Source organism: Episyrphus balteatus, chromosome 2, assembly GCF_945859705.1.
Source record: "Episyrphus balteatus chromosome 2, idEpiBalt1.1, whole genome shotgun sequence".
NCBI lineage: Eukaryota > Metazoa > Arthropoda > Insecta > Diptera > Syrphidae > Episyrphus > Episyrphus balteatus.
In genome coordinates, this window is record NC_079135.1 from 125,903,771 (window position 1) to 125,929,982 (window position 26,212).

At 33.1% G+C, this 26,212-nt stretch overlaps 1 protein-coding gene across 1 annotated transcript; it reads right to left on the bottom strand.

Annotated features, from left to right (window-relative positions):
* Positions 1–14,725: 14,725 nt before the first annotated feature.
* On the bottom strand, positions 14,726–24,523 carry LOC129911391 (zinc finger protein ubi-d4). The gene is made up of 2 exons (XM_055989193.1): positions 23,665–24,523; positions 14,726–16,337 (listed from the first exon to the last, which is right to left on the bottom strand). The coding sequence occupies exons 1-2, from the start codon at positions 23,967–23,969 to the stop codon at positions 15,716–15,718; spliced, it is 927 nt and encodes a 308-aa protein (XP_055845168.1). The 5' UTR covers positions 23,970–24,523; the 3' UTR covers positions 14,726–15,715.
* Between the last annotated feature and the right edge of the window lie 1,689 nt (positions 24,524–26,212).

Consider the following 26,212-nt stretch of genomic DNA (forward strand, 5'->3'; position numbering starts at 1 on the left):
GAATGTCTCACTGATCGCACCCCTTGCAAACAGTGAGACGTTTTGACTTTTTCTACATTTTAGTCCAATGTGATGCTCTCATTCATTCTTTAACTACAAGTTTTTTTGCAACATTAAAATAAAATATGTCTTAAACTGACTTCAAAGTTTCGTTAAGCTATCTTGAAAACATTCTAAGATATACCAATTTAAAAAAAGGGTGTCTCACTGTCCGCACCTCTCCCCTACTCTTCTCTTTAAGGGAAAAAAATACTTATATCGTATGTAAAGTGAACTTATAAACCTAGCTCTAAGTGGTGTGGAAAAAGGTAAACCAATTTTTCTTTCTTCTCCAAATTTGATATTGTAATATTTTAGCTACAAGGTGGTAACGCTGGTACTATTTCAGTACAACTTGGAACAATGGGTAGTATGCAATAAAATGAGCTTAAGCTCTTATCACACTTTTCAGTGCATTTTCTTGAGATTTGTCTCATTTTCTTCAGATATAAGTACACCTATCTCTAGAAATTGTACTGAAAAGTGAGATAAGAGTTTCAGCTCATTCTTTTAGCTTGCATTATACAGCATCGCAATAAGTTAAGTATAGCTATTTTTTTCCATTAATTTCTTTTAAAATTAGCAGTTTGGAAAAAATAAAAAAATAGCATTCGATGTTTTTTTTAAACTTTTTTTTCTAGATATTGACTTTGAAATTAATTTATTATAAAAGAAAACCACATCAGAAAGGTATGCGGGTACGGTTAGGGTACTTGTATGAAAAAAAAATCCTAAGAGGAACGTCAACGTTCAGATGTGGAATTTTTTGTATCATTCCTTAGAGAAAATTCGATTTGAAAATTAAAAATAAATTTGTATTCGGGATTTAAAAAAAGTTTTTATTTTTAGTAATTTTTTGTTTAATTGACCCTTATTGCCAACTTTTTTAACAAGGAATAGAGTATATTTGCTTTCAGAGACGAAAAAAAAGAGTACATTTGAAAAAAGAAGAGTACCATTTATTTCAAGTCTTGAAAATGTATTTTTTTTTTTGCTTCTTATAGTAGGTACATAACAATTTTTTGTTGTTTTTAAAATATGTGTATGACTAAACGTTAAAATTCAAAATTCATATACATTAAGAGCTCATTTTTGATCAATTTCAACGAAGCCCTATTCCACTCCTCTCGCCACTTCATATTCAAGACCGAAAATACTCTCTCAGTGAATGCTGAAGTGGCAAGAACAGATAGAATATGGCTTACAATATCGAAATAAAAATATATAAGAAGGTTAACTCAATTTTAAATACCTTGATATTTTACAAGAAAAAATCTAATATTTTGAAATCTTAAACAAAACAAAGTAAAATAGAGAACAAAATTTGAATTAAAAAAAAAATTTTAATTTTAGTAAAAAATTAAATTTTAAGTTTGACTAAGGGCCATTTTTTCAATAGTCAGTTAAACAGTCAGTTAGTAGTTATTCCTAAGGATAGAGAAAAAATCAATTTTTCAACAAGCAGATATACCTTATTCCTATGAATAAAACTATCTGCTTCTTTTAGAGACGAATAAAAATTATTCTAAAGAATAATCTCAACAAAAATATTGTGTCAGTTGTGAAAGCTGTTTTGAAAGAATTTTGAAAAAAATACAGTGGAACACAAGAAAACAAAAACAATCATGAATAAAAATGACGTTTAATTTTAAATATTTTTGAATTTGTTTTTGTTATTCTGTAGAATAAATTATTCTTGATTGAAAAATTCAATGTTTTTATCTGATTGTTTATGAGCCTAATAACTTTATTCGTCGAACAGTTAACTGACTGTTTATTAGAAGATTGAAAAATTGGCTCTAAGAAACAAACACAAAACAAATAGGTCGTACTAAAACAACGACAAAAATTATAGTGTTTTGTACTCTCTAAATTACAATTGTTCAAATTTAGAAATTATAAGGTCGAATATTTTAAGCCTCATTCTTTTTTTCATTCAATTCTATCTTTAGAAATATGAAAGTTATCCACCAATTTGTAAAAGTTAAAATGCTTATGTTTATGTGGTGGCACACTCAGCCTTAAGTAAAAAAAAGAGTATTTTGACGTACTCTATCAGAGTTATAGATTATAGAGTACACATACGTGAAATAGAGTACAATACTCTTTTTGAAATTGAAAAAAAATATTTGTGCCCATGATTATGAAAGTGGACTAAGTCACTTTTTGCATTGTTTGAAGAAAAACTTACATAATAATTTTCTTATAACGATTTAATTATATTTCTTTTGTGAAATCACTAGAGGGGCAATAAAGAAGTTTATGTACTGCAATTTCGCTTTCAAATAAACTTTACCTCTTAAATAATAATAATTTTTAGGGTAGATTTGATGCCATTTTTAGCAGTGACTTAGGCCTAATTTATTCACACTCCATTAAATTTAAAGTCTCCATTAAAAACGGGAAATTTTAAATTTTATATGTGATTTGACAGATTTTTTATTTTTAATGGGGACTTTAAATATAATGGAGACTGAATAAATTGGACCTTAGTCCACTTTCATAATTAAGGGCACATTTATTCTACTTACCTAACTTTTATAAGAACCTAAAAACTTTAATCATCAATTTGTCTACATCCAATGTTCGCAATGAAATTTAAAGTTAAATTTAAAAGTAAACAAAACTTTAAAAATTCTTCATAAAACTTGCCACACTTTTTTTAGAAAGCTTAAAATTTGTTTACTTTTGTAATAAAAACAATTTAAAAAAAAATCACTGAAAATTAGGAATTTTTTTAATTTCTTAAAATTTTCCAGTGAGTGTCTTTTTAGGTGCGGAATATGCTCCAGTCTTTTTATGAAACAACTTTAAATGTTGTTCTATTGAAATATGCTCTTAGAATAAAAGGTTAGCTAAGCCAACGATAATAGTCGTATTTTAAATAAGTAAGGCAGAGTTTTATGAAACCGCTCTAAATTTTGTTGTTTTGAAATATGCACTTAGAATGAAAGGCTAGCTAAGCCCACGATTGTTGTATTTTAAATAAATCAGACAGAGTTGGTTCCACCATGAATTCGGTTAGAAATGGGCTTGGGCTTAAATTGTTTATGAATAATGTAAACTGCGCTTTTCGTGATAAATTGTTTTCACATGCAACGAAACAAAATTAATTGCATTTTTAGCCCATTCCTTTGACTGGTTATTATTATTACAATTTTAAAAGGCAGTGAAATGCTTGAAAAAAAAATTATTTCAATTAAAAAACCTTATTATTTAAGAACATAACTTAAAAATTATCTTTTGTTTAAGAAAACTTGAGCATGATATTTTGAGTGTTGTAATAACTTTACATATTTTTTACATATGCCCACGGAAACAGGGGGCCCTATTTCACAGATCATACATTACAGCCACCAAAAATATTAAATTAATTTTGTTGTTTTTTTTTTTGTATTCCACTCATCACCTATATTTTTTGTTAAACTAAATTATCATATGTAAAATCAATTTTATCATACACATCATCCAACAGAAAAATTTTAATATGATTTTTAGATCTTTTGATATCATTGACTTCATTAAAATAAATATTTCTAACAAAATTTTGTTCACAAAATTCTCAATTTGTATTTAAAAAATACTTTAATTTCACTATTTTTAGTTTTAATGAATTAAACTACTTTTTAAATGAGCTTACTACTTTTGAAATATAGGTAGGTACATATACACTTAGCTCTGGCCGATTTTTAAAATAAAAATATGCAAGTAGATATCCGTTTTCAAAGTATTCAATTTTTAAATTTGTTTAAAAAACGTTGAAAACTACGATGAAGCCAATGCTCATGACATTATTATAATAAATTTTTGTTATTATTATATCCTTAAGGGGTCCTTTTTTAACAAGAGCTTTTTTAGCTCTAAAAAAAAAAAAAACAAAAAACTCTCTTTTTTCAAACTTGTAATTTCAAACAATCTGAGTAATACATACAAATCAAAAACACTTCTTTAAAAAAGTTATGTAGGTACCTTAAATGTTCTTTTTTTCTTCACTTAAAATTAATTTTTTCAATAGAAAATATTCAATATTTTAGAACATTTAAAAAAAAACACTTTTTCACTATATGAAAATTCTTAAATGAATTTTCAAATCTCTACAACGCACCGCGAGACCAAAAAACGTTCGATCCGCACCGGTAAATCTCCCATCTAACATTAAAGTCCCTGTTGCACTTATTCCTGGCTGTATGCTCACGGATTAGCCAAAGGAATTTCAAAAATGCCTCAACCCGACCACAAAAATAAAAAATAGCAAACAAATGTAAGAAAAAAAAAAAAAATAGAAATCTACAAAACAGAGAATCGCATTTCGAGAACAGAAAATGCCAGCACCTCTGCCAGCAGAAGGCATATCTTCAGGCATCAGCATCAGGCGGCTTTCTGTTGTCCTCCGCCACCCAACTACCTACGCAACTATTTATTTTAATTTTTGCAGTCAAAAACGATTACAAAAATAAAATTAAATAAAACTTAAAAACTAAAAATCTACACACAAAAAGGGCAAACACTTCAAATGTCGCGCTTTCTTGTTGGTCCTATTTGTTGTTGACGCCGGGCCGCTCGTCCGGCAGCCGATTCAAATCAATTTGAAATGCATTCCACTTTTGCTCTCCTCATGATGCTGAATTTGCTGCTGATGTATTATTCGTTATAATATTGTGTGTGTATGTCTGGTGTTGGTTTTATTATTTCTTCTCAATTGAACGCACTTGATGTGGTGCACTTTCCAATCGAGCAGAGAGGCAGGCAGACTCGTATAATCGTATTTGAGTATGGAGTTATAAACATTGGAGTATTGAGAATTTTCAAAACACACATTGGAAAAATGTGTCGCTTTAGAATGTTTTATTGGTTACCCTAAGAAAATGTCATCACGTTTCTGTTTCGATTTCAAGTGGTGTTCCATCTTTTGATGTCCCGTTAAGTGGGTTCTTATGATTTGAATATGCTTTTTAATTATCAAACCCGGTCACTCAATTTCCACTTAGTCTATGTACACTGTACAGTAAGCAGTAAAACCCCGCCTAGATGGGCGCCATTTTTGATAGTTTTCCTAGTCTTAAAAACCATGTAACTTTACTTGCAAACATTGCGGTTTTTTAATAACGAAGAACAGCCGAACCACAGCCGCCTGTCCGGTAGAAAAAATAAGGCTGAAGTTTGGTGGTGGTTTGGTTAAAAAGTAGTTTTTGATTATGTTGCGGTTGTGGTTGAATCCCGACGAACCACCGCCAAACCACCCACCGCGCGCACACGGAGTCTTAAGAGCCAAACCATCGCTGAACCGCAGTCGCACCATAATCTAAACAGTTCTTGCTAGCAGAACCATAAATTACTATTTCGCCGAACCACTGCCAAAGCACAGACACACCATTTAATGTTTCGCCGAACCATCGGTGGCCGGATCACAATAGCACGCAGCATTCGGTCGCATTTTTTTTGCCAAATGCCAGTGGTTCAGCTGAGCTTCGGAGGCGGGGGATCGTAGTCAGAAATAGGTTATTTACAAAAAAAAATGTATTTCCATTTTTACTCTGATGTGCTGGGAATGAAGGATCCCACAACATCAAATCACTCCAATTAGAGAGAGTTCATGCGGCATAAGATATAGAAGGCATCGGGCAAGTAACATTCTATCTTATGAACCAGTTAGCATGATAGGCTACAGAGCATGTAAATTTTCTTAAAACAAGAGAAAGTATAGACTGGGCTATAAACACTTCGGACATAATTCATGCTCATCACTCAAGTTCAGCATTCGCTCAAGTAAAGTCTTTATTTTATACCGCCCTATTCTGCTATTCGATTCATGTGAAAGTCTAAAATAAGAAGCGTTTAAATGGGTGTTCAAATTAAACTTAAAACATTTTTTTTTCTATAGAATTTCTAAAACAGTCGGAAACAACGCTTTGTTTTTGAAAGTTAGAGGTTATTCAAAGCCAGTCTGACGTGATAAAGGAAGGAAATATTATACGATCCACGAATAGCAAAATAAGACTGATAGCCATCACTAAAGTCGAAATGTTTCTAAATTGAACGTCTGGGGATGTATTTTTACTTGAAGATTTCCTCAGCTCACACTAAATCCATATTTAAGTGTTCCTTGTATTTATAACCAGAAAGTGGGTTATCATCATTCGGTCAGGATTTTTAGAAACGAAAGATTAAAGTGTTTCCTTGATAAAACTTTACTTTTGATTCCTTCATTGGTTTGACAAAATTTCTGCCAGTGTTATCAATTCTTAGGCCCAATTTATTCACTCTCCATTATATTTAAAGTCATTTAGAATTCGGTTTGAATGCATAAAAATTTTAAGATTTCCCGCTCTAAATGGCGACTTTAAATTTAAGGGAGTGTGAATAAATTGAGCCTTAAATTCATTTTCATAAAATGTTTCTGGCAGACATTAAACATTTTATCTACTTTTTATTTTCCTTAAATTGGGCCAGCTCGCCAAAGCATTAAAGTTTTCTGCAAAACAAAAAGTTTTGAGCAAAGAAAACGTCTTTTCAATAGAAAATGGCAGTCATTTTCGAATTTCGAATAGTGCTTAGTCTTGACTTTTCAAGCAAGACTTTTTTCGAATAATTCTTCGAAACTGATTAGCATTCTGTGATAGACTCGATAGTAGTTGCAAGAACGAAAAATTCTGATTGAGAGCAAATTTAATTTGAGGACTCGGATAAATATCATATTATAATATCTTTTCTACTCTTTTCGTAATTAAATGAGTGCGGGGGAGAAAATTATCTTGCATACCCTTAAAACTAATTCGAAAAGAGTTAGCCTCATCGTGTAAGCAGTCTTACGGTAATTGTTATTCGAAATTTTGGTACTCTAACAAACATTTGTATATGAAAAAAGAAAACAATACAAACAGAACATACCCTATTCGAGCAATTTTTCAAATTATTTTTATTCAATTCGAAAAGTCGGAGTTTGAGAAACTTTCGAAAAACCTTCGTACCCATCAACAAGAGCTACAGGTTCACGAAGAGTATAGGATTATATAAAAAAAAAATCCAAGAGTGAAGAATACATATTATGCAATCATTCATCGCGACCGCGAGAACAGTAGACAACTACATTTATACTCTTTACTTCATCGGATGCGGACATGAAGATTAAGCAGACATTAACCCCTATCACCGCTATCTGAGTAGAAAAAAAAAAGATACTTTAATTTAACATTAAGGATTAATGAATTTGGCTTAAATAAGATGACTCTCTGTACAATTCAGAGACAGATTGTTCCCTATAGAATGAGACAAACCTAGAAATACACTAGTTGCATGTATACACATGTGCAAGTGCATATGTTGGATATCGAAAAATTCCTTTGCTTTGATTTGTTTGCATGCAAACTCTAGCTGCCTGGCAGTGTTAGGTAGTCTATCTCTCCCTTGTAACCTGCCACTATACCCAGTGTGCATTAAAATGTTGCAGATCTAGCAGATCCGCAATCATCATCACATCGTGGTGCGAATTTGCCGCAATTAATTTGCCAAATAAGATCTGACATGCTCTTGTTTAGATTTCGAGTAAATTTTATTTAAAGCCTTTCGGATTGCGCGTCGGTCGGACGTCCATCATCATCATCATCGGTTGAATACAACTAGAACTGAGTCTGAGTCCATAGAACAGAAACGTGCCAAGAGTTTTGTTGTGGTATGGCAATGGGATGGTTTGATGATGCTGGGCAATAGGAAAAAAAATAAGGGAAGACAACTTCAATTGGGGACTCAGGAATTTCCCGGAATGAGATCGGGATGCGAATTGCGACTATGGGGATTTTATGTGGTGCGCGAAATGTAATCCAAGCTAAGGGCATTGTACACTCTGACTCTTTAGAATCAATACATATAGAAGAATACATACTTATACAAAATTTACGTGCATATAAGATTTTTGTTTTGTTTATTCAACGCACTTCATTATGGCGGATGTTTAGCTTCCGGTGGGAGTTGGGGTCGAGTTTATGAAAAGTGTGTACTCTCTCAGCGTTTTGATGAATGATTCTGAAATTGGTTGGGTATAGTGTTTAGTTTATTCAGGTGTTTAAGAATGGCACTAATGTTTTCTTAATTTAAAGAATTTACTAAGAAAACTTTAAAGAATGTTTAATGAAAGTTGTAGTTTGTGGTAGAGAACTTCGTGTTCAAAGGGTAGAATGATTTATTAGCTTATAGGTGGATGGCGTTAGTGGCAATAGCAACTAGTAGGTAATATCGATATGGGAGGTTGAATGAAAAGTGTTTTGGTTTCGTAGAAAGTATACAACACAGAGTTGTTCTTAGAGACTTAAAGAAAAGAAAATTGTTTGCTTTTAGTGTGATTTCTGGCTGTGGTAATTTAGCAGATGCAAATAATGAAACATATACATACGTTCTTTTGCAGAAAATTTTTAGCTGAAATTTTGTTCTGATAAATCGAAGAAATCATTCATTTGACAGCACATTTGATCAATTATTTCATGTTAATTGTCATTCATGTTTGTTTTGTATACTATGAATTCTGTGTACAAAGCCCTTGTCTCCCTGATTACATAAATACCCATGACAGACGTTTAAGTTGCCCCAAAACACCCGACAGACAACTATCTTTAATTTTTCTTTAACTGCCTCCTCCTTCCTAAAAGGAGGGAGATGAGATAAACTTCCTCGAAAAAATATGCTTAAATTTGATTATATTTGACTCCTCTACAAGAATCCTTTAATTTAGTACCTGTTTTCTATTTTTTTTTTATTAACTCAAACGACAAACAAGATGAAAATATTGTTGAATTATCCAAGGCAAGTGTGATTTTATTTTGGTTTCAGTATGTTGGCACCTTAGGCCAAAGTTGTAATTCATATTACTTGTACGTTATTTTGTATTTATTTGTGTGTCAATTCCACACAAGAAGTAGATATAGTACTCCTGAAATAAACCTTTTTTTAAGTTGGTGGAGCTCGGGAATTGAACCAAACATCTGGCGTCATAGAGTCTATCGCATTTACCATCGCACCATCATCGAGTTCGACAACTTTCTTATTTTTTCAACCGTTTATTTTCAATCGATTTTAATGTTTTTACCGGCTTCCAAAAAGGAGGAGGTATTCAATTCGTCTGTATTTTTTTTTTTTTTTTTTTTTTTTATGTTTGTTACCTCATAACTTTGGACTAAGTGAACCAATTTTGTTAATTCTTTTTGTATTGGAAAGCTGGTGGCTGCAGTGTGGTCCCATTTTAATTTTGTTCAGTTTTAGCTATGGGAACTATTAGAAAAATCATAAAACCCTGTTTTGATCCATGGAAGTCGGTTTTGTTTTTTGATAAAAAAGATTATTCAATGTTGAGAAGATATTTAGAAGAAACTTATATTTCTATCTCGAGCTGCAACCGGAATGCCTCAAACTTCTTGCTGAAAGGGAAATTAAAATTTTGGGGTTGGTTATAGCGATCAGGAAAATGAATCAGGAAACACTTTCAAATAGATAATTTGTGATGTTTTAATTCGATTTGAAACACAAATGCTATACCAATCGATTATACTGGTTTACAAGGGTTATGTGTGTTGAACTCGAATCCGAACTCAGAAACAACTAATCAGCTCCCGTTTTTGAGATATTACCGTTAGAAAATGCAAAAAAAAACGTTTTTTTGAGTTCTTTGGACCTTCTTCTTATTTATAAGGAAAATTGTTTGAGCATATCTAGTAACGTTTTCCGTCTTTAGATACCTGTTTAAATCTTTTCAATATCTTTTGAATTGCCCGAGATATCTAAAAATGAAGTAAGTGGGTTTGGCTTCATATATCATAAAGGAGATAATAGCGTTATAAAATTTATAAAAATACCAAACAACTGAGGATATCTCGGGCAATAAAAAAGATATCAGAATGATTTAAACAGATTTAAAAAGGTGGAAAATTCGAGTTCAGCATACCGAAAACCTTCAGTAAAGTATATTTTAGTTTCGGCAACAAAAAAAAGTTTAATTTTGTTTACTAGTGTTATAAATGACTCAAAGAATTTTTTTCAAAAGAAAATTTACAATGGAACTATTATTTTTTGTTTAAATTGTATTTGTTTGTATTCCTGATGCAAATTCATTTTTCGTGCCAGCTGATTGTAATTTGAAACAAAATGAAACAAATCGTTCCCCTGAAGTGTTTCAAATTTTTCCTGTTCCACAGCATACGAAAAATTTTTTCGTGTATGTTTCAATCACGAAAAGAAGAGAGTAGGTAGATTTTGGGTGTTAACTGAAGCAAGTTTTCCTGATCGCTATAAACGAGCATCAGCTAAAAATATTCAATTTCAAACTGTTTCCTTTTCCTGATGCATTTTCCTGATCGCTGTAACCGGCGTCTTTCTTAGGACCAAAATTAACGGTAGGTACTTGCCATATGACCAAAATGGAAAAGTTTGTTTTTCTAAAATAGGCCTATACGATTTTGATTTAAAAAACATATGTAATTTGGCAAATAAGATCATATTTTTGCAAAAAAAAAATATTTTTTCGACAGTTATTTAAGGTAATCCATAAAACAGTCCGAATTTTTTTTATGCCACGTCCCTTTGGATAAAAAGTTTGTAATAAACTACCGCCCCACCAATATTCAGGCAAATCGGCTCAGTCGTTCTTGAGTTATAAATAGTTTAACGAACACAATTTCTTTTATATAAACTATATAAGACTATTCAATGTCTAAAGTCTAAACCCTATAAATTGATCCAATAACTAAAAAAAATAATAAAAAAGTGGAAATGTTCAAACATTTTTTGCGAAGGTTTTTCCAACTAAAAAACATATTTAAAAATATTATTTAAGATCTTAGATTTTTCACTAAAAAATATTTGCACACTTTTTTGAGAATTAATTTGTGAGAAAAAAAAATGCTTTTACTTTTGTGTTTTTACAAAAAATGGATAATGTAGTTAAGGCTTTGAATAACCTCTCTCAAAATTCTGTCAAAGCGCTCCCATAGCTTTCAAAGTGATTCAACAGGTTGAAATAAAAACTCATGGCACGGTGAGTGTTAACGTTAACGCGTATGCAGTTTTAATGCCAAATACAAGCAGTTATAACAGTTTGTTTGTATAACAGAATCAGAACCAGGGTAAAGTTCAATGAACATTAGTTCTTTTAATAACAGAACCTGTTATAACTGTTATAATATAAAATTAGATTCGGGTCACTGTGGTGTATAGGTACGTACTTTTTTTTTAATTTTAGCTTATTGTGTAAATTAAACAAATTCTCTTAATTTAAAGATGCTGGGTACGTCAGACATCTCTATACTAACTCAACAATCAACTTGCTCGACAAAATGTTGCTGCCTTAGGAGAAATAAAGATATTTACTGGTAAAAATGACATTCTTCACAAAAACCTGTACATACATATGTATTTATTAACATCTAGTCCATCAAATGTCGATTTCTGTTAAACACTTGCATTATTTGTTCCATAAAGCCTTTTGCATCTTAATAAATTATTAAATTCCACTTAATGTTAATTATAAGTTTTTTTCTTTTCTAAAATTAGCAAATTGCATTTCTTCGATGAAAATTAAATATTTTCCCTCTTCTGTATATTATATCCGATCACTCATCTCATTAGCATCATCTTTCTATATACTTGTTACAAAACTGACTTGGACACGATATGTGATGATCGCGTGGTCCTTCTTTAGTGGAAATATAATTTCCTCGATGTTTAGTTGATGGTGGCGTAGCACACCACACCTCAGGCAATTGACTCCTGAGCTAGAATGTATAAAACGTAGGATGATTCAGATTTGGATTTCAGGGCGGATACGGATTGTGGACTTGTCTATTTACGATGACGTTTCAAGTAGCCACTACAGGCATCGGTGGTGGCGGCGGTGGCGATGGCGTCGTGTCGTCGTCGTCGTTGTAGTCGCGATCACGTCTTTATTTAGTGTCGCAAACTGAATGCAACATTTCCAATTGCAGCTCGTTCAGGCGATTACTTTCTATTTTGATGCCACATCAGTGAGAGAAAGAGAGAGCATACACACTGCCATCTAGCGAGGGTTATAAATAAAAACAGAAGTTTTTTGCCTTAACCTTTATTTATTGGGGTAAGCCAGCCCAAGGGAGGTATCAAGAGAGAAGGACGCTCTATAAAATGCTAGAAATATTCTAGGGGAAGGGGGCTATACAAAAATGATGATGGAATGAGCGAGGTGGATGTCCGCGCGCGCATTCACAATCATAAAGTGAATGACTGTCCTCAATGGGAACCCAAATGATCATCATTTTGATGAAGATGATGATCATGAAGAAAGATGACGATGCCCGCAATGCACACGCACCTCGACGGAGGCGGCGGAGGGACAATTAGTATAAGTTTGGGCTCATCATACTGTGTCGCGCCGGTGTGTTTACAATTTTACATGCAAGCCGCTGGGTGTCGCCCCTTTGGTATGCAGTACAATATTAAAATAGAAAAGTTTAGCGAATGGAATTCAGAGCACTCATCGTCATTTCGGTTTTGTTGGTTTCGGAGGACTCGCTAGAGCTATATGGTGTTTTCTGGTGTGATTATTTGAGCTTTGTCTTTTTAGGTTTTTTAAATATGTTTAGGTTCTTTTCTATAATTCTTTCGTTTTGTTTTTTGTTGTTGTTGTTGTTTTTAAATTTTAATTCAACAAGAAGAACGCAATCTATTTTGGTGGTGAAAGAATCTCTATTTTTAGGTTCATGCTAAGGAATTTATCGTATAATTTGTTTAATTCTGTATACTTTTCGGTTTGTCATTGGCTGAGAGAGAAGATTTTTGTTTTCATGAGTGTTGACTTCGACAGAAGAGCTGTTAAAAAAGTGCATCAGGGCGATTATGTTAGACCGATTTTGTTTTTTTTTTTTTAATTTGGCAACACACAGATGAAATAGTTTGAAAGGAATTTTGTTTTAATCTTACAGCGAGGTCAATGCTCTCCTACTCGTATAGCTCAAAAAGGGCCAGGTCATGTCATCGGGTTTAAATAACTTGGCATGGGTTGGCTTATATTCTTAGCGTAGAACATTCTTTGAGAGTCATTGTATGTCAGTGACAGTTGGTCGAATTAAGGAATTTAAACTGATGAATTAAAACATAAACAAATGTCTTTTAAGCATTATGTTAATGAGCATTAACGGTTTTTCTCGCTATTTGCTGTCAAAGTATTTTTACGAAACTAAAGAGCGCAATTCAGAATCGTTACGTTGAAATTATTTTCAACTCCAGTAAGTTAAAAAAATATCTTAAGCATTTGCTCAAGCAAAATCTTTGTTCATAGCAAAAATAGATTGTTGACAATGAAATTTGACTGAAGTTTATTCAAACTTTAGACTAAACATTTTTTTTTATTATTATTCGGATATGTCCCGAGCATGTCTTGAAGATGTCCCGAGCATGTCTCGAGCATGGTTCGAACTGTCCCGAAGCTGTCCCGAGCATGTTCTGAAGCTGTCCCGAGCATGTCCCAGAATGTGCCGAACATGTCCCGAAGATGTCCTAAAGATGTCCCGAGCATGTCCCGAAGATGTCCTGAGTATGTCCCGAAACTGTCCCGAGCATGTTCCGAAGCTGTCCCGAGCATGTTACTAAGCTGTCCCGAGCATGTCCCGGAATGTGCCGAACATGTCCCGAAGATGTCCCAAAGATGTCCCGAGCATATCCCAAGCATGTCCCAAGAATGTCCCGAAGCTGTCCCGAGAATGTCCCGAGCATGTTCTGAAGATGTCCCGAGCATGTTCCGAAGATGTCCCGAGCATGTCCCGAGAATGTCCTGAGCATGTTCTGAAGATTTCCCGAGCATGTTCTGAAGATGTATCGAGAAACCCCTGAAAAAAATTTGTATGGTTTCCAAAGTTGAAGTTAGAACTAAAGATATTACAATTTGTATTCAAATATCGACGAAAACTAAAACTCACTGCGAAATGATAAAACTTGTACTTGCTCTTGCTCTCGCACTCGCACCTTTGCTTCTACAAAAAAGTTACTTTTAATTTTTTTCTGTGGCATGTTACTATAACAATAGCTTTTTTTAACAATAAGCATAATACTTAAAAATTAATATTTTAATAGTTACATAATTACTAAGTTGACTATTACGATTGTCAACTATCAATAGATAGTTTATAAAAAATAAATTTCGATCTCTTATTATCTAATTTGCAAAAAAACTTGAAAACAAAGAATGATGCCAACCGTTATTATGTGAAATGTAATTGAAAAATTCAGTTAAAAAAAGGATCAGTTTTCCCCTAAAACACTTAAAAAATAGCTATTTCCAAAATTTAATTGAATTCTGTCAAGTGACTATGAAAATAGTAACTTTATTTTTCTCTGAGTGTACTTTCGAAATTGAAATTCGGAAGTGGAATTTTCGTACTACGTTACTAGTTTCCGAATAGCAAAAGAATTTAAGCTTTGATTTGACAACATACTCATGGCTGAACGTTTGTGACTCAAGAACCATATAATTTTGGCTTAAATACTTTGAGTGTTTATTTCAAGAATTTTGTGTAGTCGATACAATTGAGTATTGGCAGCATCTAATTTGGTTCAATCGAAGGTTTTCAATGGAAAATGATCGATTGGAAATAGGTGCTTTCACTGCTCGATTGTACAAAGTTACGTGCTGGAACCCCTGAATTGCCGTTTGATAAAAATACAAATTAAAACCATATTTGTATATTTTTTAATTCTTTATTTTTTTTTAATAAATTTATATCCCACATATTTGAATGCTTGTTTTGTATTTCCCCTTTTTTTTTTGTATCATAATCAAAAATGTTCAAATTTTGTATCCAGTTATTCATTTTTCTTTTTTTTTTTTTGTTAATTTATTTTAAATCGAAATTTATAATTACATTGATTTTGCATTTAGTTTGTTTTATTTTTATTTATTTTTTTTTTTTTTTCATATCTAACACACGAGACAAAATATTTATTTCGATTTCTGATAAAAAAAAAAACAATTTCCAGATGAGTGTTGAGGTTAATTAACATTATTTTTTTGTTTTTGTTTTGTTTTTTTAAATAAAATATTATAAATTTAAAATAATGATATATAATTAATAATAATATAATAAATTTAATATATATATATTTATATTTTTTGTTTGTTTTATTTTTTTTTTATAATAGTGCAATTCTCTTTTAAAACAAAATAAACTAATTGATCAATTGATCATGCATAAACAGAAATTGTTGTTAAAAATGTAAAAAGTTGTTTTTTTTTTTTTTTTTTTTGGATTTTGAAGTAAAGAATCCCACTATTGTTAAATTACTATATTTTATGTTATGGTATGTTTCTATTAAAGATCAGAGCATTTGGGACTATAAAAGTAATTCATTATTTTTTATTATTTACTTTTATTGCTTAAGTGCTTCTGTGTGTGTATTTTTTTTTTATAGGACGCTGGGGTAGGGGTAACATTTATCTATTATTTTTGTTTTAGTGCGGACATGATTTGATAAAAGATCGGAAGGACTGATGTTTTTTTTTTAATTGAGGAACCGCAATAAAATAATTTGATTATTTAAATATAATAATAATAATTAATAAAATAAAAAAACTTCTATTAGAAACAAAATAAAAAGAAAAAAATTAATTAAATTAAAAGCACAGTGACGAAACGAATTCGATTTGTTCGAAGTGCTCGCCGGGAAGATTTCACAGGTACTTTCGGTAGTTGCGCAGATCGCCGTGGTCATCGGCGGCAATATCTCCTACCGCTGCCGCAGCTGTTTCAAACGATGGCGGCTCTGTACCTATTCCGGGGCTCGGAGGATCCAATAGACGACTGGTGGCGTCTTTGGGTACCTTGCGTCGACCTCGACCGCCACGACTGCCACTCGCACCGGCTCCAGTGGCACTCGATCGACTCTTTCGACTTGTTTCTGTCGGGGTACCAAGTGATTTTTTGCCCGGTCGTCGCTTTCTTCGTTTCTTGTTGCCGTAACGTGGGTCATAGTCGTATTCGTCATCGGCTGGTGACTTTGGTTCTTCCAATGAATCGATTTCATTGATATCCATGTCATCGTAAAACCATTCCTTGGGTAGTTCTTCTTTGAGATGTTGCTGGCTGTCTTTGCTATCTGATGTATCACCAGCCCCACCTAAGGATGAGGATTCTTCCAGTAAGGCTCCATTGAATTCCGGTTCGGCTGGAATCGTTGGAGGCAAAGGAATAGTAACTGCTGCTGCTGCAGCAGCTGCTGCAACACTTGCACTGGGAATCACCAAACTGACAGACTCTTCTTTACGAAGTGCTTGGAAAGGTCGATCGGGAAATCTAGGACAAAATACAAAAGGCATAACGATATTTTTAAATTTCATTAACATTGGCATACATATTGTATAATGTAAATACATAGAAATTAAACGTTTTTATTTTTCTTTTAATTCAAAACTGTAACCTATTAATTGGTTAGGCATTGAATACCTATGTTAGTGGTAAATTTTTATTACAAAAAATTTAAAATAAAACAAAAACAGTTACAATTTCAGAAAGAAGAAATAGGGACCAGGAAAAAAAAAATAGTATAAAATTGAATAATTTCCCTGATGGCCGTTTATAGCGATCAAGAAAAATGTGTCAGTTGGAAAGCCACACAATCTGCTTCCTATTTTTCCTGATTAAAATGATAACGAACAAGATTTTCCTTTGCAGTGGAACAGGAAATATTTTAGAAGTTTACTTCAGGAAAAAACCCAAAGAAGATAAATGAAAAAACTTCAAATACTGTGTCCGTAAACAGGGGATCCTAATTTCGATTTTCTATGCATATCGGTTAGTGATCTGATAACTGGTGATTCTAACCTTAATGAAGATCGTCATGCGATTAATGAATCCTCTTTTGTTAAATATGGAAAAGTCTAAATGCATGCTCTTTAATGTACCTGTTATACCGTCTCATATTTTTACTAAATGTGCTGAAATCGTCCCAATGAAATTTTCCTCATATAAAATACCTCGGGATTATAACAGACAATTAACTATCATGGAATGAACACATAAGCTATGTTTTCAAAAAAATTTCAATAAAAGTGTATAATGTGATAATTAAGACCCATTTTGAGTATTTTCATACATATTTCTCATACGGAAAACGCCACGCATTTCTATATTTTTTAATTTGCAATGTGATTTTTTGCTACGATTCCCAAAAAAACAATCATGCAAATTTTCATACAAATCTTTCATACATCATTCCCAGGGATTTTATTTCACGATAACTTCCAGTATTCAACTAAGAGTATGTTAACTACTATTTGGAATTTTTTTCAATACCAGAATGACTTAACAATAACGAAAGCTTCTCGTGAAAGATTTTAATTGGATATAGAAAATCGACCATCCTAAATCTTTAAAAAAATATAAAAAAAATTCTTTATAAAGTTTTTTTTTTTGGTTCATCTAATTGCAATATTATGTCAGTCTCAATGCAGCTATTAGCTGCGGAAAAAGACACAATTTGAACGTTTTTAGTGTAGATAATTGGTACATGAGGATAAAACCTATAATTTAACTTGGGCAACAACAAAGGAATACTTTTATTTATTATTAATAAACCGTTATTGTTGAAGGATAAAAGATGGATACGTTTAGAAAAGAAAAAAGAAAAAAAAAATAAACAAACAAATGAAAAACTTTTGTCTATCCTTAGCAATCATTTGTTGTTATTTTCCGTTCAAAATCATATATCGATCTACCTCGATCAACAGATTTGACTCTCTTCGTAAATTTTTGTTCAAGAAATATGGAAAATAAATGTCAAACTGATGTGATTTTCACAGATTTTTCAAAAGCGTTTGATAGGGTTAGCCATCGAATTTTATTAAAAAAAACTTTCCTTTTTTGGATTTCACTCTTTTCTTTTAAAATGGTAATTATAATTATATAATTATATATATATATAATTATAAGTAATTATTTGTGTGATCGTTCACAGTTTGTGAAAATTGGGTCTACATTACCTTTTAAAAATTTTAACCACTCGGATGTGCCACAGGGCAGTCATCTTGGGCGCCTTCCATTTTTAATGTTCGTTAATGACCTTCCTACAATAATTAATTTTATAAAATGCTTAATGTGCACGGACGATGTTAAAATGTTCAGTAATGTCCTTTTCGAGGTTCACCATGCCTATTTTATTTAATTATATGATGGGTGGAGTGAGGTTGCAAAGAGTTGTAACTCAAAAGGACTTGGGGGTTATTTTTGATCTACATCTCTCTTTTAGTGTACATATTGATTATATTATATCAAGGGCTAATGCTATGTCTGGATTTTTGTTTAGAAATTCTCATGAATTTCGGGACCCCTATACGTTAAAAACTCTTTTTGTAGCCCTAGTTCGTCCTATTTTGGAATATTGTTGTGTAGTTTGGTCCCCACTTTTCAAAAAAGATTATAATCGCATTGAAAAAATTTAAAAACGATTTACAAAATTTGCTCTTCGAAAGTTGAATTGGTCTTGCTCCATGCCATCTTATGGCAGTAGATGCCTACTAATTGGTTTAAAGCCTTTATCTAGTAGAAAAACATACTATTCGGTAATACTCGGGAGAGACGTTTTAACGAACCATATTGAATGTCCTATTTTAGCCTTGTTCGGTATAAAAAGTAACTTTTTCTTTCTCAAAATGAGCCGATAACAAATGCTTGTGTTAAATTCAACCAGTATGCAAATTCGATTTTAATCAAAGCAGAAGTAATTTCAAATCACTTATTATGTTAATGATAATCTAATTGCTTTGATTTTTTATTAATTATTTTTAATTATTATTAAGTAATATCTTTGTAATTAGTCTAAGAGAGTTGTAATACTTATAGACGTAATTAAATAAATAAAAAATTTTACTGAACTAAGTACTGTAAAAAAAAACACGGCTAAAATAAAAAATCATCTACTTAAAGACAGCTATTCTCAAAATTGCTTAATAAATCTTAAATGGATTGCAAACAAATAATGTCGAATTAAGTATTGTCGCAGCTAGACTTTCGATTTGTAGATTCCAACTATAACGAAGTTTTAATTGATATTCCATATGGATTTGGCAGGTACAACTTTCATAACTTCTATGAAGTATTCACTAACTCAAGTACCTAACAACTGGAATACAAATTCTTAAATATCATAGAGGGAGCATAGACATAGAGGGAGCATTTGATAACACCTCACATGTCGCTGTAAACAAAGCTCTTGAAAGGAAAAAAGTTCCTATCACTGTAGTGAGATAGATCAATGAAATGCTGAGCCCAAGAACAGCTGAGGTAAGGACAGGTCTTAATGTACAAACTATCATCACAACAAGAGGCTGTCCTCAGGGGGGATGGGTCCTTTCACCCTTGCTTTGGAGTATTGTTGTTGATGAACTATTAGAAAATCTAACTTCCTTAGGTATACCATGTCTCGGTTTTGCCGATGACATAGTAATAATAGCCAGTGGGAAGTTTGAAGAAACTCTTTGCGATATTATTCAAGGAGGATTGAAAAACATTCGGAAATGGTGTCTATCGGCTGGACTTAACATCAATCCTACCAAGACAACAATTATACCATTTGCCAAAAAAAGACTTCTTCCCCGTATGAAACCTGTAAGGTTAGCTGGAGAAGTAATAAAAACACAGAAGGAGGTTAAGTATCTAGGTATCACACTAGACAGTTAACTCCTCTGGAACAAACACGTAGAAATAACCACTGGTAAAGCTACGAAAGCCTTAATGATTTGCAAAAGATTAGCAAGCAATTCATGGGGCTGCAAACCATACATCCTAAGATGTACCATGATGGTAAGACCTATAATTACCTATGGTGCGGTGGCTTGGCACAAAAGAACAACTAGGAAATCACTAGATAAAGTGCAAAGACTCGCATGTGTCTGCATCACTATCTATCCAGTCAACTTTAATTATAACAATAATATCTTAAAAAGTACTATTGAGATCTCTGACGCGTTTGCAAATAACTTTAGTCAATCTTTTATTGATACCCCCATCGATATAGATATAAATTACTTCCATTATTTACGTGATTACCCCCAAGTTACATTTAACAGTATTCCAGTTGAGCTCGATAAGATCTCACACTGTCTTTCACTTCTTCATGACGATTGCTCTCTGGGACCTGATGGAATTCCTCCGATAGTTTTGAAAAACTGTAGATCCGTTTTAGCTCTCCCTCTTCAACACATTTTCGTATTATCTCTTAAATCGGGTATATTTCCAAACATATGGAAAAGCGCATATATTACTCCTGTTTTTAAAAAGGGAGATAAAGCCCACATAACTAACTATAGGCCAATATCTAAACTTTCATGTATTCCAAAGCTTTTTGAGCAAGTTATTTGTGATAGTTTAACGTTCTACTGTAAAAATATTATTTGTAATCAACAACATGGTTTCATGCAAAAAAGATCAACGGTTACGAATCTACTTTCATTTTTGCAAAATTGCTCCTTCGCTTTAGAAAGTGGACAGGAACTCGACTGCATTTATACAGACTATTCTAAGGCTTTTGATCAACTTTCTCATGACATCATAAAATTTAAATTAAAAATGTTTGGTTTTCCTATAAGTTTTATCACTTGGATTTCTTCTTACCTTAAAAATAGATCATATCAGGTGAAATTCAGAGGGACCTTCTCAAAATCGTTCATTGCCAAATCGGGCGTCCCGCAAGGTAGTCACCTGGGACCTCTTCTTTTTATTTTAGCTATTAATGACGTACCGTTATGTTTACGTAAGAGTGAAATTCTTATTTTCGCAGATGATATGAAAATTTACAAAAGCATTAGCTCTGTGAATGACCGCATATCCTTGCAAGATGATCTTGATAGATTTGCTATTTGGTGTACAAGGAACGGTTTAAATCTCAACCCGACTAAGTGTCAGACGATGACCTTTTCAAAGAAAAAAACTCCTAGTCTGTATGATTATAAGATATCTCATCACACTTTACTCCGTGTGCATAGCTTTAAAGACCTTGGTGTTAACTTTAACTCCAACCTCGATTTCTCAGAGCACATAAACCTGATTGTAAACAAGGCCAATTCTATGTTAGGTTTTGTCAAGCGTTGGTCGAAAGAGTTTAGGGACCCTTACGTTACATTAGCTCTTTACAACTGCTTAGTTCGCCCCCACTTAGAATACGCATCTCAAGTTTGGACACCTTTTTACAGCATCCATATAGAAAGAATAGAATCAGTCCAACGTAATTTTATTCGTTTTGTCTTAAAAGGCTTACCATGGACGGACCCTTTTAACCTTCCTTCCTATGAGCATCGAATCAACCTACTGCAGATCCAAACCTTGTCTCAAAGGAGAGTAAATAACGACCTTGTATTTATTCATCAACTTATAACGGGTGTAATTGATGGCCCGGATCTGCTTAATTCTATTAATTTTAACTACCGGAGAGGTGCTTATAACTTTCGTAGCTTAGATTTAATAAAATTACCCCAACACCGTACTAATTATGGTATGCATGTGCCCTTAACTCGCATGTGTAAGCTTGTAAATTTGAATACTAATCTGTTTGATTTTAATATTAATAAAACTAGTCTGAAAAAAATACTAAAAACCAGTGTACCACGCTCATAAACTTTTTTTTTGTATTTATGTTCAATGTTTACTGATTCTTTTCTCATTTAATGTCTTTATACCTAATTGTATGTACATATGTATATTGAATTATTTTTTTATCAACACTCTTGACTATTAAAACATTTTTGTTTTAAAATTTTGACACTTTCTGAAAATTAAACATGAAATATTAAATTTATTTTTTTGTTCATTTTAAATTTTTTTTATTTTGCACAGATATAATAAATGCTTGTACTAAGCAGTCCCAATCTTTGACCTTCCTTTGATATTCGTATCACCATTCTCTTTACTTATTTAGTTCTTTTTAATTTGTTTTTACCTTCAAAAAACACTAAAAAGTGCCGATACGATAATCATCCGCAAATGACTTCGTACTCGGTGAAAATGGACCCCAGCGCGTGCGGTATCTGGGGGGGAAAGAGGCGTGGGAATTTAAAAAAAAAAAATCACCGGGGCTATGAGAACATGCCCTACAGCAGCAATGGAGGTTATTCTTGATTTAACTCCACTTCACCTATTCATTGAAAGTGCTGCTAAGGGAGCTATCATGAGATTTGCCAAGGAAGGAACTGGGGCTGGAAAATGCATAGGCAACAGAGAAAGAGAATTCCTGTCCAGATCCTCAGAAGAAAACTTCCTTGACTTTCCAAGAGATGCCATGGTCACAAATTATAACTTTGTGAAAAACTACAATATACATCTCAGTAGTAAAAAAGATTGGGTAGGTAAATCTATCAACTACTCATTCAAAGAAAATACCATTAAATGGTACAAAGACGGGTCGAGAACAGCGGAAGGTACAGGGGCAGGCGTCTTTGGGCCTAGTACCAAACTCTCCGTACCTATGGGTCAATCCCTAAGTATCTTTCGAGCTGAGGTAAATGCCATTGTAAAATGCGCAGAAATAAACCTCGAATTAAATCACCGAAACAAAAATATTGCCATTATGTCTGATAGTCAAGCTGCCCTAAAAGCACTTATGTAAATCCTATTGGAGTGTATAGGAAAACTTAGTGAACTTGGCAAAATAAACAAAGTCACTCTCCACTGGGTACCTGGGCACGTTGGTGTCCAGGGTAACGAGGAGGCGGACTCCTTAGCAAAAAACGGGAGCAAATTCCCCTTTAATGGGACCCGAACCGTATTGCGGAATAGGAGAAAATGTCATTAAAAATAAAATAAAACTAGACGAGGAGACCAGGAGAGCAAAAAACTGGGCAGAACTACCAAAACTGAGACAAGCGAAAATGCTTCTCGAGAACTACAACCGAGAGCGTTTCAAATCATGTATCAGTCTAAGTAGGAACAATCTCAGGTAAATCACTGGGCTGCTCACGGGCCACTGTAAGTTAAGAAGGCACCTACATATTTTGGGCTTAGTAAATAGTGCAACATGTAGATTTTGTAGCGAAAAAGAAGAAACACCAGATCACATCCTGGGTAGTTGCAATGCACTAATACACCAAAGATTTAAACACATGGGTCGCTACCAAGTCGAAGAGGATAAATTGCACTCTTTGAAAATACCCCAAATAATCAATTTCATGAAAGGAATTAGGTTAGAGGAGGAGCTATAAAATGAGGTACTAACTCATAAAGCTTAAAAGGGGGTTACAATAGATCTTACAGGTCGCAGTACAGCTTACAACCCAATATCAATCAATCAATCAAGTCGGTACTAACTTTAGGACTAGTACCGGTACTAGCGTAAGAAAAAATTGGTTGTTACCGAAAATAAGCTGTAGGTTTTTGTTATATTTTTTTACAACAATTCTACTTGAAAATCAAAGTCGTTTATTTTTTGTTAACAAGACAGCTGCGACCGATTACCAGATGGCACCATCTAAGAATGAGTCGTGCTTTAGAAACTAGGTAGGTTTAAGCCTTAGATTTTAGTCTTATTAAGAACAAGCTTATATATAAATTTATGGAAATAAACTAATGCCATTATAATGTTTTGAATTAAAAATTGTCTAACCAATATTATAAGTAACAAAAAATATAAGCTTACCTGTACATTTTACTCAAATACTGACGGCGGCTCTTGCGCCATCTCGCCGCCGGATACGTGTATATTTGTCCCTGCCGAAAGCCGGGCATTCGTTGCCTTTTGTCCATAAACAAATTGGAATGATTCTGTGCGACACCGGTTTGCGGATCGAGGAATGGCAACCGCAGTCTCCGTTCGATGCATAATCTAGTATTGAAGTTGGCACTAACTTCTATCGTTTCCCTGTATGTCGAGTCTTTGAGGAAATTTTCAATCTTCTCCAGATTTGGAGGATTAGATATTTGTATATCTAATGCAGACGACATGATTTATTTCTGTTTATTATTTTTGTTTTCTTTTTCGTTTTTGATTTTATTGAATACAATTGCAATTTTGTTAAATGAATTTCTATTTTATATTCATCTCATTGGAATTTTTTTTATGAGAATGCCGACCTTAATCAACTCTTACTCGGAGAAAAGATTAAAAAAGGTGATTAGGGCACAGAGAATGCTAGTGTCTATTAGTCGCTACTCTGTGCTATTGCCTGTGGATGATGATAGAGCACCACACCACCAATACCACCACCGCCATAAACTATTCTCCGGCAAAGGCAATTACCTACCCAATTCGGATGAATTTGCTGCTTTTTCTCACCAATTTGACCAATTTTTAAACACGGCCAATAGCAAACTCATAAATACAAATTGAGATTAATTAAGTTGGTATTATAGTTTTAGTTAAATTGTATCTTTAGTTTTACAAACATTTTCTTATGAGATTATTTATTCATTTTATTAAAAAAAAATAAAAACTTGGGATGGATTAAAAAAATATTTTTCTTTTTCGTTTAATGAAGAAAATTGACAGATTTTTATTTGACAAGTGCAATTAAATATGGCGGCATAAACAAAAAATACCAAGACTGGAAACTCGGCGATCAACTGACGTTTGCCTACAAGCTGCGAGGTATGGTGAATGTCGTGAACCTATCGTTGTGTTCGTGTCCGCTGTGTGGTGAATGTCGTGAATCTATAAATGTGTGCGTGTTAACGTCATTTACCAACGTGGTGGCTTTCACATATATTCACAGACAGCACTGTACACAAAAGGGTTTTGCGGGGAAAGACGTACGAAATTTTCCAGTCTTGGTATTTTTTGTTTATGTATGGCGGCTTGTGTTTGTACGAAGGGATATTTTTTTTTTTTATTTATGACGTATGGAAAAATTCCCTTTTTTGTTGGAGTGTAGAGAATTTAAAATGGGAGCAAGTTGGTTTTTTGAATTTTTGAAAAACATGTAAGTACTTTTTTGAGAAATCCCGTTTTTAAAAATTAATAAAAGTATGTATATCGGTGGTATTTAAATTTCTCACTTCGAAACAGAAGTCATTTTTTCGATAAATTCGAATCAATGGGGTTCTTATGCCCCATTTACACTAGCAGTAGAGTATTTTTGACAGAATGTTGCCATTATATTTTTTTCATTCGTGTAAATGCTGTGCCATTTTTTTTTTAAATAATGGCAATTTGCCAAAAATTAATAAACTCCCTCATTTCTTGGCAATTTTATGACCAGAGCATTTTATAGTAAGTGCCAGTTGTACAAACGTGGATCAGCCTTGGTTCAGGAATTTAATCCACCGATTTCGGCGGATTAGCTGCGGGTCAACTTCGGTTCAAGCATGAATGTGGCTATTTCTACGTATATGAACCTTGAACCAGTGCTAAACTTCAACCTTGCAACCGATTTCAGAAGATAAAAGTTGCTGATCCACGGATTAAATATTTGTACAACTGGCCCTAAATGTGTGTCATAATTACTGGCAAGTTTTTCCTATTGTAAATGGACATAATTAGTCCGCACTACCATACAAATTCAATAGGTAGAATTGTGTAAAGCACATTCTTGTTGAACTGGGTTAGATTGTTTACCTACTTGAAGGAAACACGGATAATGTAGCCGGGGATTTAATATTCTTAGTCTAATGGGGGTATTATTTTCCTTTAAATTTCCCCGAGTTCATAGATGAAAATTTCTGTGTGCGTTCGAATTTTTATCTATGATGACATCCCCGTTCGATTGGAGATGGTAGTTTAGTCATGAGTAGATAGTAGTATATAGAGAGGTAGTAAGTAAGTACTACAATTATTAACATATGAACTTCTACTTGAGGAGATGGGAATGTGTAGTTGTTGTACTACATTTCTAATCACGAGTAAACTGCAACCTCCAATGGAACAGGGCTAATATAACAGCCCATGTTCCATTGGAGGTGGTAGTTTACTCGTGAGTAGAAATCTACTACAACTACACTTTCGTATATCCTCGAGTAGAAGATCGTGTGTTATTTGTAGTACTAGATCTACTCATGAGTAAACTACCACCTCCAATGGAACAGGGCTAACGAAAGGCTCAAATAACCATAAGTCTAGCCACCGTGATAGTTGTTCTAATATTCGTTCCAACTCGAAAATGGGAGAAAATTGAATATATATATCTCCCTCATCCTAGAAAGTTGCCAGCTTAAAAAAATAGTAAAACTTCTTTGACTATCGGAAGATTTAA